Genomic DNA, 16,177 nt, shown 5'->3' on the forward strand with positions numbered 1-16,177 from the left:
GAGCTGGAGCGTTTTGCCGAGGAACAAACCATCCATGAAGGTGGGAGAGCTTCACCTGGTGCCGTGGCGCGAGGGAAAGCCACCGTTTCGGGTTCCTGGGCCTCAGTTTACCCCATCCCTACAATGGGCGAGGAGGCCTTTGCCCTGCGGTGCTAAACACGGGCGTAGGGGGCTGTGACGAGGGGACAAACCCCCTTCCTTCGGGGCCGTGAGCGAGCTGGGCTGCAGGGGAGCCGCGCTGGGGCTGAAACCATCCTCCTGCCACCGGAGCAGGGGAGCTCGGGGCGACTCCGGTCCTGCGAGCCGCGAGCCGGCGGCAGAGGAAGGCGCGGTGGGGCTCTCCGGCATCGGCCGAGGAGGAGCAGGAGCAGGCGCCGAAGGGTTAACGGGGAGTGTTTGCAGCCGGTCCCTTGTCACCAAGGAGAAGGGAGCAGCACTTGGGAAGGAAACAAAACACCCACTGCCCGGCAGGGTGATTTCCTCTCCCGGCGCTGCCTCCCGGCTCGGACCCCCCGGGAAGGGGCGACGGCGGGGGGCAGGTTGGGTGCTCGGGTCCCGGCGCCGCGGCAATGGGCCCCGGGGGCAGGAGGGGGTGCCGGGCTCGGGGGCGTCGCTCCTAGCGGCTTTGCAGCGCGCGCGGAGAAGGGGCTCGGCGGCGGCGCTCGCCGGCACGCGGGGACCGACGGGCGGCCTCGGCACGGGACGCCGGCGGCGGGACGGGCACGTGAGAGGCAGCGCTGGAGGCAGGAAGCAAGCGGTGCCGGGTAAGGCGGCGTTCCCAAGGGGTGGGCTCGGGAATGGCCCCCGTGGAGGTCTCCAGCTCCCTCTCCTCTCTGTCCCCTCCCAGTCCAGGCTCCTATGGCAAAATGTCGGGGATCCCGGGAGCCGCGGAGCGGAGCATCCGCCCCTACAAGTCGAGCGAGGAGTACCTCTACGCCATGAAGGAGGACTTGGCCGAGTGGCTCAAGGAGCTGTACGCCCTGGACATCGAGGTGGGCACCTTCGTGGAGGTGCTGGAGACGGGGGCCGTGCTCTGCTCCCACGCCAACAACGTCACCCACGTGGCCGGCGAGTTCGCCCACGCCTGCCCCGACCTGGCCCGCCACCTCCGCCTGCCCGCCGCCGGCGTCACCTACAACCACACGGCCCAGCCGGGCACCTTCCAGGCCAGGGACAACGTCTCCAACTTCATCCGGTGGTGCAGGAAGGAGATGGATATCAAAGGTGAGAGCCGCGGTGTGATGCTGGAGCCGGGCGCCTGCCCGCCCCAACATGGGGTGTGCAATTCCCCTCCACCAGCTCTGGGCATCACCCCCCCTTTCTTTTTATTCCCAATTTTTTTTTGTTTTTCCCATGCGCGCCTGGCTGCTTGGCCGCCCCGGCTGCCGCGGGGCTGGAGCCAGCTGTGCCGCGGTGGCTGCGTTTGCTCGGGTGCAAAAACGTGCTGTGGCAGTGGAAATGGAGCGGGCAGATGCGGTCACACGCCGCTGCCACGCACCGCCCGAGCTTGTCCTTGAGGCCATGAGGGCAGGCGTCCTGCGGCGAGCCAGGTCCTGCTCACCCCGTTGCTGCTCCGGGGACGACCTCCCCGAGCTGGTGTGGCCTGAGCCAGCGCGGCTCCACCGGGGACCTTCGTCCCCTTCTGCTCGCACCCTCGCCCACCCTGCCCTTCCCCGCTCCCCCTGCGCAGAGGTCCTGATGTTCGAGACGGAGGACCTGGTGCTGAGGAAGAACGAGAAGAACTTCGTGCTGTGCCTGCTGGAGGTGGCGCGCCGGGCGTCCCGCTTCGGCATGAGCGCCCCGACCCTCGTCCAGATGGAGGAGGAGATCGAGGAGGAGCTGCGCCAGGAGCTGGACCTGCCGCCGGAGGAGACCCCACTGCCCCGGCCCCCTCGGAGACCCCGGGACCTCCAGAACCTGGACCAGATGGTAGGGCGGCCGCCGGGGGGCTGGGGAGCCGGGGGGCGGTGGGGGGGGACAAGGGGGCCCCTGTGAGGACGTATCCCTGTGCCCGCAGGTCCAGCGCCTGGTGAGCCGCTGCACCTGCCCCGTGCAGTTCGCCATGGTCAAGATGTCGGAGGGGAAGTACCGCGTGGGAGACTCCAGCACCCTCATCTTTGTCCGGGTGAGCCCGCGTCGCCCCACGCTTTCGGGGCGCAGGCGCTGCTCACTCTGGCAAAGCCTTTGGCATGTCTCGGTCTGCAAATAGCCCTGGGCCAGCGCGGAGTTTTCCGTGTGCCGGTGGGCACGTTTGCACGGACGGAACCGTCCAAATGCACAGGCTAAAACCTGCCATCCCAGGCCAAGCCGGAGCCCGGGCCTTACGGAGCAGCGGGAGCCCCCAGCCCGCTCCAACCCCGTGGACGGGGGGGGCAGGCAAACCCGCCTGCGCGTCGCACGCGCCTCCGCGGGCTCACGGGCGCGCGGCTCCTTGCAGATCCTGCGCAGCCACGTCATGGTGCGGGTCGGCGGCGGCTGGGACACGCTGGAGCACTACCTGGACAAGCACGACCCGTGCCGCTGCACCTCGCTGTGTGAGTGGCCGCCCGGCGCCGTTTCGGGGGGAAGGAGCCCTGGGGCCTGGGCCAGCCGCTGATGGAGGGGGTGAGGGGGCGGTTTGCAGCGGGTCCGAGGGCTGCGTAGGCTCGTTTGCAGGAGCGGGGGGGGGGGCCTTGGCAATGCAATCGCCTCCTGACTTCTCTGGGGACACCTTGGTGGCTTTGCCGGGCGGCTTTGGTGGCCGCTAGAGGTCACAGCAGACTTCGGGAAGGAGACGACCAGGCTGCCTTTGCGGGGCCGAACCCGCGCCGTCGCACGGACCGCAGGGCGGCTGGAGCATCCCCCGGCAGCACAGCACGGAGCAGAGGGAAGGAGCAGGGGCTGGGGGCGATGGGGGGCAGCCACGGCCCCGGGGACCCGCTGCTCGCCCCGCTCCCCACGCTCCCCACGCTCGGCGCCACTGCGTTTATCCCAAATATCCATTAGGAAAATGCTGCAGGGCCGCCGGCTCTGGAGTGCGGGCCGCCTGGGAGGCGAAAGATCCAGATGCTCCTCGCGGGGTGGGAAGCGCACGGTGTCCCCCCAGGCGCTGACACCCCCCCCCCCCGATTTCTCCGCAGCTCACAAACAGGCCTTAAAAACCGGCAGCGCCCAGCGGCCGGTGCAGCACGAGATCCGGCTTTGCCCGGCGCCGCCAGCGGCCGGCTCCAGCCAGCCCCAGCCCACCGTGGTGGTCAGCCGCTCGCAGAGCCCGCTGCCCCCCGTCGCCTGGGGCACCTACGTGCCCCCCGGCCGGGCCACCGGCCGCAAGCCCCGCTCGTCCCCCTCGCCGGAGGGCTCGGGCAGGCCGCCGGGTCCGAGCCCTCGCCGGGAGCCGCCGGAGCCCCGCAGGGCCCCTCCGGGCAGGTAAGGGCAGGTCCGGCTGCATTTTGCACCTCTTCCATGCTGCCCCCCCCCCCCCCCCGATTTTGGCCTCCCTGCCGGGGGTGCCCATGGCGGGGGCGAAGGGCTGCACGGCGGCTCCCTCACCGGCTGCTTCTCCTTGCAGGACGTGGGAGCTGCCGGCCACCCCCACGGGGAAGCAGCCGCCGGCGGGGAGGGAGACGCTCCGGGCACCCACCCCATCCCGGCCGGCCCCCGGCACGGGGGGCCCCGAGGTGCCGAGCGGGAGGTGGGTGGGGGGCACCCCGGGGCAGAGCCCCCAGGAGCCCAGGGCGCGCGGCGGGTGCACGGCACCTGGGGCCCCGGTGCCACCGCCAAAAAGCACCCGGGCAGGAGGCCCACGCGTGGCCCCCGCTGCCCGGCCGCAGGCAGGGGGGCTCAAACCCCCCGGCGGGGCCGCGCCGGCGGCCGCCCGAGCCCCCAGCCCCGTCACGGCGCTGCCCCCCTCCCCGCGGCAGGACGCCCGGGGCCCCGCGCCGCCCCGCAAAAGCCCCCTGGAAGGGGGCCGGGGAGCCCTGGGCCGGGGGCGCTCGCCGTCGCCCCTCAAACCCGCCGGCAGCCCCAAGCCCCCCGGCAAAGCCGCCGCCGCCGCCTGCCGCCCCCAGACCCCCCCGGCCCGTTTCCCACCCGGCTGCTGCACCGGGGCGGGAGCCCAGCGAGGCCGCCCGGCCGCCAGCCCGCGGGAGCCCACGGCGGGGGGCGTCGCTGGCCCCCACGGCCGCCGGAGCCCGGTGCCCCGGGGCTGCTCGGCGGAGCCGGCGTGGGGGTCCACGGCGCGGGAGCGGGCGCTCTACCGCAGCCTGGAGGAGGAGATCCTGGCCAACATGAGGGTGCTGGGGGTGGCCGCGGAGGAAGACCACCATCCGGAGGGAAACCGGGAAAACCACCGTCCGGAGGGAAACCGGGAAAACCACCGTCCGGAGGGAAATTGGGAAAACCACCATCCGGAGGGAAACCATGATCCGGAGGGGAGCGCGGGCGGTGAAGTCCAGCCCCGCTGCGGCCCCACTGCAGCCAGTGGCACCCGGCCACCAAACCCCCGGCCGGCATGTCCCACGGGGCCACGCCGGAGCGGCGCCTGCACCCCCGACGGGGCACCCGAGCGGCCTGGGTGCTACGCCAGCGTCGTGGAGGAGCTCTGCCGGGGCCGGCAGCCCCTGCGCCCCGTGGAGCTGAGCGGCTGGGTTGCAAAAATCCCCCCCAAAGCTGCGCCAGGGCTCGCTGCGCTCCCAGCCGGCAGGGCGGCTCTGGAGGGGCTGGGAGCCCAGGGCACGGCCCGGTGCGGGGGGCCGGCCGGCGAGGTCGCGGTGCCCCCCGGGAGCCCCCGGCCGCCGGCGAAGCCCCGGCGGTGCCTGCGGAAGCCCGCCCGCGTGCCCTCCATCTACAAGCTGAAGCTGCGCCCCAAGGTGCGGCCCCGGCGGGACCACCGGCCCGGCAAGCGCCCCTCGCGCATCCCCACGCCGCTGGGGCGCCCGGCCGGGGGCCGCCGGCAGCCCCGCGCCCCGGCCCCGCCGTGGCCCGCTCCCCCCGGGGGCCGCCCCGCCGCCAAGCCCCCGCCGGCCGCCCGGCTCGCCGAGGACGGCACCAAGGAGGAGGAGGAGGAGGAGGAGGAGGAGGAGGAGGCCTGGGTCTGACGGCACGGCGCCCGGCGAGCCGCCGCGTCAGGTTTGCCCGAGGCCGGGGCGCCCCGGGGTGCTGGTCCCCGGGAGACGGGCGCAGCGCCACCGGCTCGCTCCCGGCCCCTTCGGCGTTGCAGCCCGCCCTTTGCAGCGGGTTTCCTTTCTGGACTCGTAGGTCACCTCGCACCTACGCCGTCGCCCTCTTACTGATGTGGGAGGAGGGATCGGGCTCAAAGTTGCAAATGGGGAGAAGGAGGCACCTTATGGAGGGGCGAGGAGGAGAGCCGGGCTGCCAGGGCAAAGCGGGAACTGTCAGTCCCTGGCATCCAAATGCATAAACCGCTCCGTACCTCAGTTTTCCCTGTCTGTGTAATGGAACTAATGACACCTACAGCACCAAAAACCTTAACAAATGTGTGTGAATCCGTTTGATTTGCTCAGGGCATCACAGCAAGCAGAAACGCTGCCCTGGGTCCTTGCTGCCCTGCTCGGACCGCATTTCGGAGCCGGCTGCGGTCGGCCCCGGGGCTGCCCAGGGTTTCGGCGAGCCTTGCCTTTCCTCCGCGCCGTGGAGCGCGAGGCGGCCTCTTCTCCACCCAGCATTCACACGGGATTCAAGGAGACTTTCCGAGTTGTGGGAGCAAAACACTCGGCTGGGAGTTGTGCCCGGGGAGCCAAGCAGCCCCCCGGGGGCTGGCCCATCGCTCGGGGCTGCTTCGGCTGTTTGAGCCGGCTCCGATCTCCCTAACCAGCCAGTGTCCGTGCAGGGGAGGGAGCGTCCGTGCAAAACCTCCTCCGGCATCGCTTCTGCGCCGGTGGGGACAGGGCAACCGCTCCCTCGATGCCGCAGGGAGTCCCGGCTTGTTCAAGGAGCCCAGGGATGAGCTGTTCGCAGGCAGCAACTGCCTTCCCTAAGAAATCCCCGCATGGACCAACAGAGACGGGATTTCCAGAACAGGATTAAGTCAAATCCATGGAGGAGAGGACAGGGGGAGCCTTCCACAGAGAGCAGGCCCTGCCGGGAACGACAGCCCTGTTGCGGAGGAGAAGCCAATCCCGCTCCCCAAACCGTTCCGGCCGCTTCCCCGGGACCAGCCATGAGCAATCAGGCGCCGCAAGCAACGAAGAGAGCGAGCCGGGTACAGAACAAGGGGGAACAGACCTGATTTTAATTCGATTTCAAATACCAGGGTGCAGTGTGTCACAGGCTGGGCGGACACCTCGGGACCCTCCGACAAGAAATCCAAGGGGAAAGGCAAGTCGGGCGCAGGAAAGCCTGGCGCACGCCGGGCCGGGCGCAGGAAAACCCCGCGGGGGCTGCACCGTTCCCGCGCCGGCATCAGCTGCACGGGGCGAAAACGGGCCCTCGCCGGCGCTCAGGGAAAAGGGGGGTTTTTTGGCTGTGGAAGTAGAGTTGAGCGAGGAAACGCGTAGCGGGGCTACGGCCGTGTTTCGAGAGCGGTAACACTTTATACTAAGGGTATATCTCTGGGAAGGGGGGGGGCAAGGCAGTTCATTTGCCGCTGCCCATGCGGTTACGGGACGCTGCAGAAGGGACCGATGTGGTTTGGCTCCGGCCCTTCCCACGCGCGTGGGTCCGCGGCCGCGCTGAACCTCCGGCCCCGCTTTCCCTGCCTGGAAATACCCATCGGCACTACACCCTCCTGGGAAATACGTCTTTGTAGCCCCCATTTTCCCGGGAGCTGGGAAACGCTATCTAAGCGGCGAGTATTCTTATTACTAATATAACTTCCTCTGTCTATAAAGTACAGTAGAATATAACAATTGTATTTATAACCTTTTTTCTTTCAAAATACTAAATAGATGCTATAAAAACCTGTAACTAATTGTGCTATAAACTGCAGGCTACCGGGTTATAACAAACAATGTATTGGCTTAGTCGTTGATATGTATACATCAGAGCACTTCATAAATGCTTTATTCTTAGCATTTACCAGGGAGTTTCCTTACCAAACAACTCGGGGGGATAAAGCTAGCAAGAGGGCAATAACGTGGACTTACGCGTGTTGCTAAATCCTGAAGACGCTGGGACGGGCTGCAGCGAAGCACGGGACGTCTGATCCTCCGTGCCGGGTCCGGGACCCCGACCTGGAAGGACCCGGGCTCCCCCCACCCCTTGCTCCTTTTCCTTCGGTTTTTTGCAGCGCGGGGACCCATCGCATGCCCTCGGCAGCAGCGGTCCAGGGCCGGGGCCGTAAAAATGCACCGCGCTGGCGTGCGGTTTTAGGTACTCTTAATAGAAAGTGTTACCAGGAGTTAAATGGAAACCTGTGAGCGGGGACCGAATAGCGGGTGCTCGGCCTGCTTCCCTTTTAGGGGACTTGAACACTTGCATCCCTCGTTCCTACAGCCGAAATCGCGGTGCTGGGTTTGCGGGAGACCGACCCGGCCTCCCTCGCGGCCTTTCCCTGCCGTTCGCTACGGCGGGCGAAGCGATGGGGGCCGTCGCGCCAAAGCCCGAGCTACGACCCCCCCCCCCCCCCCCCCGGCCTCGCACTTGCTAGCTCGGTCCGTACTTTGCCGTAGAGAAAAAGCAGCGGATGAGCCGACTGCCTGGTGTACAAACGAACAGATCGAGGGGGGGGGAGAAAGAAAGAAGAGAAAAAGGCTCACTTTCCCATCAGGAATTACAAACGAGGGGCGGAAATGCAGCTCCAATTTCCGACGGCTCCGGAGGGTGTCTCCGTGTCCAGCGGCCGGGCGGCGGCGGGGCAGGGGCTGGCCGGGCCCACGCGGCCCCCCGAGCCGCATCCGCCGGGCAAAGCGGTGCGCGCTGGGACGCGCTGGGACGCGCTGGGACGCGCCGGGACGCTTTGCCAGGCCGGGGGTGAGAGGCATCGCTAATAGAGGGGAGCAACTGCCAAGAGGGCAGAGGCATTTCCACCGGGGAGAGACGTTTCCAGCAGCTTCGCTCCCTTCTGTCCCAGCGGTTCCCCTCCCACCGGGAGCCCTCGCAGCTCTGCCACCTCCGCCAGCAGCATGCTCAGCCCGGGACAAGAGGTAGAAATCGGGTACTTTTCCCGGGAAACCCGCTGCAAGGCCGCAGGGGCGACACTGGGCCGGCGGTGGCACCGCCGGGAGCGTTTGGAGATTAGCCGGAGCTCGAAACGCCCCCGGCGGGAGGACAGGGCTTCCCTGGCGAGAGCGGAGCAGAAGCAGGGGACGCGGGCACCGGGAAGGGGCGCTCGCCGGCACGCCGCCGCCGCCGCCGGGGGGGCTTAGACCGAGATTTTGGGAAAGGGCTGAGCTCAGGGAAATGGGGGCGCTTTGCACGGCTCCGGGAAGGGGGAGAGGTGGGAAAGCGCGAGCGTTTCCCAGGGGCGTCCGCCTCTCCTTTTTTATTCCTGGCTTGGTGTCGTCTAGAAATTCTGGCTGGAAATCAAAGCCAGCAAACAGACGGGAGCCCGTTCATGCCGGCGGCTGCTCCGGCCTCCGCGGGGAGAAGCGCCGGCTCCGGCGGAGGCAAACGGGGCCGCTGGCTTGCACCGGGCCACGGGGGCCAGGATATTTTTTCCGGCAGGAGAGGCTGCTCCGGGGCAGGTCAGGGACACGGGCTAAAGCCAAAGCGGCGGGGAGGGAGACCTGCAGCGGGGCCCCGCGCGACGGCCGTCCGGCGCAGCGGGGAGCGGGTCGGGGAGCGGCGCAGAGGACAGACCGGCGGCGACGTGGCCACCCGGGGCGCGAGGGGGCAGAAAGACGAAGCAGGAGCTGGAGGAAGCCCAGGCCGGAGAAGAGGAGCTGGTGGGGGGAAAACCGGCATTTTCTCGAGCGGGGAACTGAACGGCCGTGCCGCCGTGGCCAGGTGCCCGGGACTGGCCAAGGGCAGCAGGGAGCCACCGGAGGTGACCAGCTCAGGCTGGCGAGGAGCAGGGACACGGTGGAGAACATCAGTGTAGGAATTTGAGGTCTACAGGACAACTTCAGGGCTGTCCCTCTCCGCAAGCATCTCCCAAGGACCAGCCGGGGCAGCCCAAGGCCACCCTGTGGGCACTATCCGAGACGTCTGCTCCACCCCACCGGTGCCAAGCAGCACTTCAGGCATGGCAAAGATACAACCCACATCTGCACAGTGCTGGCCCCAAGCACTGGGAGGAAGGGGGAGGCCTTGGGGTCCGCAGATTTAGCCGAGGTCCATCCTCACCCCTCGCTACCTATGGCATCGCCGTCCCCCGTGCAGTACCAGGCGTCCCGTCCCAGTATTTCATCCCAGCGGTGGCCCGTCCTCCACTCCTGCTGTCCCTCGGCTCCATGGAGGCTGGCGTGGGACGGGCAGCGAAGCCCGGAGGCGCTGGGTCAGGGCCGGGGGGCCCGGGAGGTCTCACATGATGGTGCATCGGTTCCTGCGCAAGGCCCCTTGGAAGCGGATGGTGGTGTGGACGTGCTTGCAGCGGGCGCAGCCCACGCTCTTCAGGAGCTCGCTGAAGAGCAGGAGGATGTGCCAGTTGTACTTGGCCGAGCACTCGATGTAGCCGCACTTCCACGTCTTCTTCACCAGGTTGGAGACGTTCCAGCGGGGGATCACCCGGCCCCTCTGCAGGTCCCGCTTGTTGCCCACGATGATGATGGGGGTCTCGGAAGTGCCAATGACCCTGCAAATAGAAGAACATTGGAGGAGGAGAGAAGGGGACTAGAGCAGAGCTAGTCCTGGCCATCCTGCTGCTTCCTGGGCCGGTCCATGAACCCCAGCCCACCCCAGACTGGGTCCTGGTGGCACCTCAGCTGCTTTCAGCAGAGAGAGGTGCGTGCCAGGCAAACGCCCTTCCCTCACCCTTCCTCATGGCCTCCACCCATGCTCAGCTCTGGCCAAAGCTGCTCTCCAGACAGCTATTGCCTTGCCCACTCGCAATACCGTCCTGGTGGCACATGCTCTGCCCTCGCCTTGGGTTTTGCTGTAGCTGTTGGGCTCCCTGCTCTGCAAAGGGCTGGGTGAGAGCGGGCGCGCGCTGGGGAGGGCCGAGCTGCCCGGCACCGGAGACGCCTCCGCGGGCTCGGGACCGCGCGGCGCGTACCTCGTTTCCAGGATCTGCTGTCGGATCGTTTTGATGTACTCGAAGCTGTCAAAGCAACAGATGTCATAGACCAGGATGTAGGCATGGACACTCCGGAGCCCCCTGCAACACACGTCCGCCCACTCCTGCAAGGTGCAGAGAGGGGTCAATCCTTGCTCGGGCCCGCGGTGCCCCGGGATGCCCTGCACCGCTCTGGGGCCGGCCCCGTCGGAGATGCTGCGGCACCGGCACGTTTTCCGGGGAGGGGGAAAACCCTTTGGCAGGCTCTGGCCTCCAGCAATTCCCCTGCATCTCCCGAGATTGTTTTCTCCCCCATTAATCCAGGGGACGGATAAAGGGATTTGTCAGTCCCAATTCCTTTCCTGAGCGAGGATTAAAGCCTGCCGAACGTGCAGTGGCCTGAAGGCACGTTAAATGGAGCTGGGCGGACGGGCTGGACGCGGTCCTGTGCCGCAGGCAGCGTCTGCGCAGGGAAAGCCTCCGTGTAGAAAGCGTCACCCTCCAGGAGCCGCTAATTAGGTCTGTTAATTAGTGATGTCCCCTGGGTTTTGAGGCGGTGAGCAGGGCGCCGAGACGTGCACGAGCTCAGAGCCTGGCCCTGGCAGGCCAAATTTTTTGCATGCTGTGGGAGTGGAAAACTGCCCCGCTTTTAGCTATTTCTCCCCTAAACCGGCAGGCCCGCACCCGAGGCGAGTCCGCTCGACGCGCGGCTCCCCCAGGCGACCCAGCGGCCCGGGGGGGGGCGGGGGGCCAGCAGCGCCTCGGCCCCAAGGCCAAGCGGGGGAGAGGAGGGGTCGCCCCTACGGATGCCGTCCCAGGCAGGTCCCCTCTCCGGCACAGAGCCGTGGCGCCGGGGACCCTGCCGCAGTGCGAATCGCCCCCCCGGCCCGCCGCCCGCCGGTGCCTCCGCAGCCGAGCGGCGGCAGCGAGTGAAGGGGGGGTCTGTTCACCTCCTCTCCGGGCTGTGTTAAGGTTGCAGTGACACAGGGGAGTCACGGCACGTGCAGGAGGCACCACAAAAATCGCTCTCCAGCCTCGACCGGAGAGTGGGAAAATGCACAAAGGGGAAAGTGAATCAGTTCTCCCTGAGCCAGCCACTAAAATACGGTGAATCACTCTTTTAAGTTCATGGTCTTCAGAAATGAGGCAGAACGAGAAGACCTGGGACTGCGGGACACTGCAGATGGGACCGTTCCTCCGGCCTCGCTCGGGCGCCCCTGCAGCCCAGGCGGCCCGAGGGCGGCGCAGGGATGGGAGCTGGCGCAACGCGGAAACGACAAGGCGACGCTTCGAGCCTGGTTATCGGAGAGATAAAGATGAATACAGCGGCAGCGGCTTAGGTTACCACCTACGATACACCTGGGAGATTAACGTATCGCCGCTATTACGGCGGGAGACGACGCTGGGATACGGCTTGCTCCGACGCCTTCCCGGTTGATCAGGTTGGGTGGCGACGCTGGCGAGGAGGAGGAGGAGGAAGGCGAGGCACGAGGAGACCCCACCTGGTTCCTCCGGGCCTGTTTCCCTCCCTCCCTTCCCACCCCTTCCTCTCCCGCTCCGGGATAACTCTCCGACCATCCCCTCTTCCTGGGAAACCTCCATCTGTTCCCGGCGCCCGCCCTCTCCCGCGCAGCGAGGCACGGCGTTAATTGAGGCTGTGCGCCTCGTCTGCCGTGTCAATAAATTACCCCTTGCTATTTCGGGCCGTCTCTCTCGCTGACCTTTCGTTCCCGGCACACGCTGGTTAATTTTCAAACCTCCTCCTCTCCCCTGGTGCGCTCGCTTCGCCTCCTCCCCGGCGGCTTCGGGGGAACGCGGAGCGCTACGAGGCCAAACATAACCTGTCCCCCCCCAGGCGCGGCAGCGGTGTAATTATACTGATTAAAAAGACAAGAGGTCCCAGCCCTGGCGGAGATGCCATCACCGGTGGCATTGCCCTGGCCACCGTGGTGACACCGCGGCTGCCAGAGTCCGCATCCTGCCGGGATCGGCCCCATCCGCAGCCCCGTCCAGGCACATCCCAGCCCCTCTGCTCGCCCTCCGCAAGCCGGGAGCATCCAGGCTGATGGGGACTCGGGTCGGCAACGCCGCTGCCTCCCCCATGGCCACGCACTGCTCGGCTTTACCTGCGTCCCCGGGACGGAGCTGCGGCACCAGCAAAACCCCCCTTTCCCAGCCCCGCGCACGGCAAGGTTGGGAGGAGGCAGCGGAGCGCGCCCGCCTGCGCCTCGGTTTCCCCCGCTGCGAAGCCAAGGCCAGCGCGCGCCCCCAGGTGCTGGGCACCACTCAGCACCGGGCAGGGGCCAGCCCCGACCGCAGGCTTTCCGCGATTAAAACCTCTGCTTCAGGCTCGGACTCTGCAGAAACCTGTGATTTTTACCCAAACGCTTTGGCCGTGCTCCCCTCGCCCCTTGCAAGCCCCATCTCCGACGGAGCCGGAAACAGCATCCAGACAAGCCGGGCTGCACTGCTCCCAGCCATGCCCAAGCCGGCACTGCGCTGGCATCGGCCGCAGCAGCACCGACCCGCTGCCAGCCGGGACGCCGCGAGCTGCCGGCACACCACCAAAACGGGGCGAGCAGCCCCAGCCAGGCAGCCGGCCGGGAAACACAGCCTCCCGCGGGAAACCTCCCTGTCCCCGGCGTCTCCCTTCCAGCACGGGCTCTTAGCAGGCAAGCCCTGACCCCAAGGGGGAAAGCATCCCCAGATGACCACGCTTGGAGGAACCCGGAGCAAAACCCCCCAGCCTGTGGCAGCGGGAGCCCACTGGTGACAGCCGTGAGGACCTCCAACCTGGAAGACCACCACGATTGAACTTCTCCTTTAGGAACGAGCCGGCAGCTCGGCCGGTCCGGCACTGCCCGGCTCACCTACCTGCAGGGTGTTCACCGGGAACGCCGTGATGGGCGGGAAGTCCATGATCTGCAGGTCGTGGACGTGGCCGTTCATGACCACGGCGGGCAGGTAGACGCGGCGGGCCGTGGTGGGCACGCAGACCTCGCTGAACTCGTTGTAGAGGAACTGGCGGACGATGGCGCTCTTCCCCACCCCTTGGGCTCCCAGCACGGCAATCTTGAACGTTGTCACCATGCCGGCCGGCGCCGCGCGGGGTGGCCAGCTGCTCGCGCCCGCCGTCCGCTGCCCTGCTGCTGCCCCCGCGGCGCCGAGGCTGCATATTCCCGCGGCGGGGGGGTCAGCCCCATTCAGGACGCATCTCCCCTTCGAGCCGGCTCTTCACTGCAGGAGCAAGGAGAAGCGGGTCAGATCCCCTGTTGGATGCCCCCTGCCAGACCCCTCGGCAGTGAAGGCTTCAGGCAACGCTTTTCCAAGCAGGGAAGAGGGTTACATCTGTCCTCTGGGAGCCAGGAGCATTCCCCATCCCCATCCCATTCCCGGGATGGGCCTTGGCACAGTGAGGCCTGGGGGTCCCTCTCCAAGGTTCCCACCCTTCAGAGCCAAGGAGAGCCAGGATTTGAGCAAATGTTGCCCCAAGTCTGGCGGGAAGGTCCTCACCCAAGTTTTCTAAAAAGCCATCGAACGCCAAGGACCAGCACGCTCCTGTCCATCTCCCTCCTTTCCTCCCACTTGGCCCTCAGCACGGGCACCCTCCTGCTTCCCAGGATCCAGTGTCCCTTTGGTGCCTCTCCCCATCCCGGGACAGGATGGGGTCTCCGGCTAAGGGGACCTTGGTACCGGCCGGGGCAGACGGTCCCTTCGCCGCAAGCCCCTGAGGGATGGCAGCGTCTCGGTGGCCCTGGGGCCACCTCAGGCCAGCAGCGCCCGGGACGGCCCGTGCTAAGCAACGGGGCTGCTCTCCGGGCAGGAGAGTTTTCTACAGGTTTGGGACCTGGGGGATTTTTTTTCTCTTTAGGTTTTCTTTTTGCTCCAGCCCTTTCCAAAGTCCTCGGCAGGCCCTGGAGCCCCAGGGAGACGCGCTCAGCCCTTTCGGCACCCCGCAGGCAGCGGGGATGAAGGAAAGGGCCAGGCCGCAGCGAGAGCAAGGACACCTCCTGCAAGAGGGACCATCCCGCAGCTCAGGGCTTGCACCGCGCTGGTGGCCCGGCCCGGCCCGGGGACTTGCCAGTGCCACGGCCCCTGGGGCATGAGAGCCCTCGGGGATGGCCAGGGCTGCTCGCTCTGAGGCCTCGTGCTCCAGGGAGGAGGGAGAGCCGCTGCCCGGCTGGTCCGTCCCGGGGCTGGTCCCGGCTCCCAGCACGTTTGGGAGCAGAGGATGGGGCCAGGAGCAGCTCCAGCGCCATCCCACGCTGGGGAATCCATCTTCCCCTCTGCTTGGACAGGCAGAATTGCCTTTTGCCGGGAGGGGGGGAATCTCTCCGCGCCTGCGAGTGACAGCTTTAATGTTTAATTTCAGGGTTCGAGCGGTTTGGCAATTAACTTGATGGAGGCTAATTTCCGAGGCAGCTGACGGGGCGCGTCCTCACGCCGCAGCCCCGCGGCAAGGCGCGCGCTCCTGCTCCCCGCGGGGCCGGCCGTCTCCTCCTGGGCTTCTCCCGCGCCTCAGTTTCCCCAGCTGCAAACAGACCACTGGGAACACCGTGCGGGAGCCCTCGGGAGCAGGGAAAGAGCGAGGTCAATGGGGCTGGTCCTGCTTTTAGTTTCTCCCATCACTAGGACCTGGCTTTTGCTTTATCCCACCGCGGAGCGGACGCTTTTGACGGTCACTTCCACTGTCTCTGAAAAACAACCCTAAAGCGCAGAGGACCGTTCCCCGAGCTGCTGGAAAGCGGCAGGTTTGACACCCCCTGTTCTGCGTGCTCTGGTGGGGGCCGTTCGCCCTAGGGAGCACCCGGTCGCGGGGCTCCTGCCACAGGGTGCACTGGACCGGGGCCATCGCTGCACTCGAAGCCGAGAGGGGACCGGGGAAAACAGGGATGCTGCATTGACGGGACGGGGCCCCCCGGGTGCTTGCTGCCCCGCAACGCCCTCGGGGACCTGCTCAGCCCCGGGGTCCCGGCCCCAGCAGCCGGGAGCATTTCCGAGGCCATGCGCAGGGAAATGGGGCGCACGAGTCATGCCGGGGTCTCGCTCCTCCAGCAGAGACACCCGGCCACCCGCGTAGGTCGCCCTGCATTGCAGCGCGGTGCCGAGGGCCCAAAGCCCCAGGCGGCCCATGGGGGCTGCACGTGGCCCTGCGGGGAGCCGGCTGGCAGGCCCCGGCTGGCGCACGGCAAAAAGCGAAGGGGAAGCGGACTCGTGCCCCGATGGCTTGGCCCCGGGGGCTGCACAGGCGCCCGGCGCTGGTCAACGGCCGCGGGAAACTGAGGCAGGGAGCGGGCGAGTCAGCCGAGGTCGCCGCGGCGGCGCGGGGCCGGAGCGGGGCCGGGGCTCGGGAGCGCTCAGCCGCTAGGCCGAGCTCTCCGCCCGCGGCAGCGGCGGCGGCGGGGCTGGGGCTGGGGCTGGGGCTGGGGCCGGGGCCGCTCGGCAGGATGCTCCGCTGCCCCGGCGCCGCCGCCGCCCCGCAGGCTCCCGGCGCGACCTTGGCCGCCCCGCCGAAATCCAAGCTCCGCGCTCCGGCCCCGGCCCCGGCCCCGGCCCCGGCGGCGGCTCCCCGGCCCTTCCGCCCCCGCGGGGGCCGCCGCATCCCGCCGCGCCGCCGACCCCCCGTCGCGGGTGGGCGCCCGGGTGGGCCCGGCCGCCGCGCGTGTCGCCGCCCAGGCCCCGAAACCGCCCCCCCCCCGCCGCCCCCCGCGAGCCTGGCAGCGCCCGGGGGCAGCTCCGGAGCGGGCCGGGGCTCGGCAGCGCGGCGCCGGGCAGCGGCGGGCGCCGGGCTCAACTTTGTCCCCGCGGCCGCCCCGGCGCCCCCCGCCCCGCCGCGCCGCGCTCGCCGCTGCCCGCGGCCGCCCCGCCGCAACTTCGCCCCGGCGCTCGGCGCTCCGCCGCCCGGCCCCGGCCCCGGCCCCGGCCCCGGCCCCGGCGCCCCCCTACCTTGCGGCCGCTGCCCGCGCCGCCCGTGCCCGGCGGTGCCATGCGGCGAGCCCGGCCGCGGCGGGGCGGGCGGCCCCGCTGCAGAGCCCCGGCCCCGGCCCCGGCCCCGGCCCCAGCCCCAGCCCCAGCCCCAGCCCGGCC

The 16,177-nt window shown here is 68.4% G+C and overlaps 2 protein-coding genes across 2 annotated transcripts; one reads left to right on the forward strand and one right to left on the reverse strand.

Annotated features, from left to right (window-relative positions):
- Positions 1-866: 866 nt before the first annotated feature.
- Positions 867-5,075, forward strand: GAS2L2 (growth arrest specific 2 like 2). Its single transcript, XM_067309932.1, has 6 exons — positions 867-1,224; positions 1,691-1,929; positions 2,018-2,125; positions 2,438-2,534; positions 3,120-3,405; positions 4,001-5,075. The coding sequence occupies exons 1-6, from the start codon at positions 867-869 to the stop codon at positions 5,073-5,075; spliced, it is 2,163 nt and encodes a 720-aa protein (XP_067166033.1).
- A 2,589-nt stretch (positions 5,076-7,664) lies between these two features.
- RASL10B (RAS like family 10 member B) lies at positions 7,665-16,107 on the reverse strand. Its single transcript, XM_067309521.1, has 4 exons — positions 16,037-16,107; positions 12,965-13,327; positions 10,091-10,215; positions 7,665-9,670 (listed from the first exon to the last, which is right to left on the reverse strand). Exons 2-4 carry the CDS (start codon positions 13,178-13,180, stop codon positions 9,400-9,402), a joined length of 612 nt encoding a protein of 203 aa, XP_067165622.1. The 5' UTR covers positions 13,181-13,327; positions 16,037-16,107; the 3' UTR covers positions 7,665-9,399.
- Positions 16,108-16,177: the final 70 nt, after the last annotated feature.

Source organism: Apteryx mantelli, chromosome 22 (assembly GCF_036417845.1).
Source record: "Apteryx mantelli isolate bAptMan1 chromosome 22, bAptMan1.hap1, whole genome shotgun sequence".
NCBI lineage: Eukaryota > Metazoa > Chordata > Aves > Apterygiformes > Apterygidae > Apteryx > Apteryx mantelli.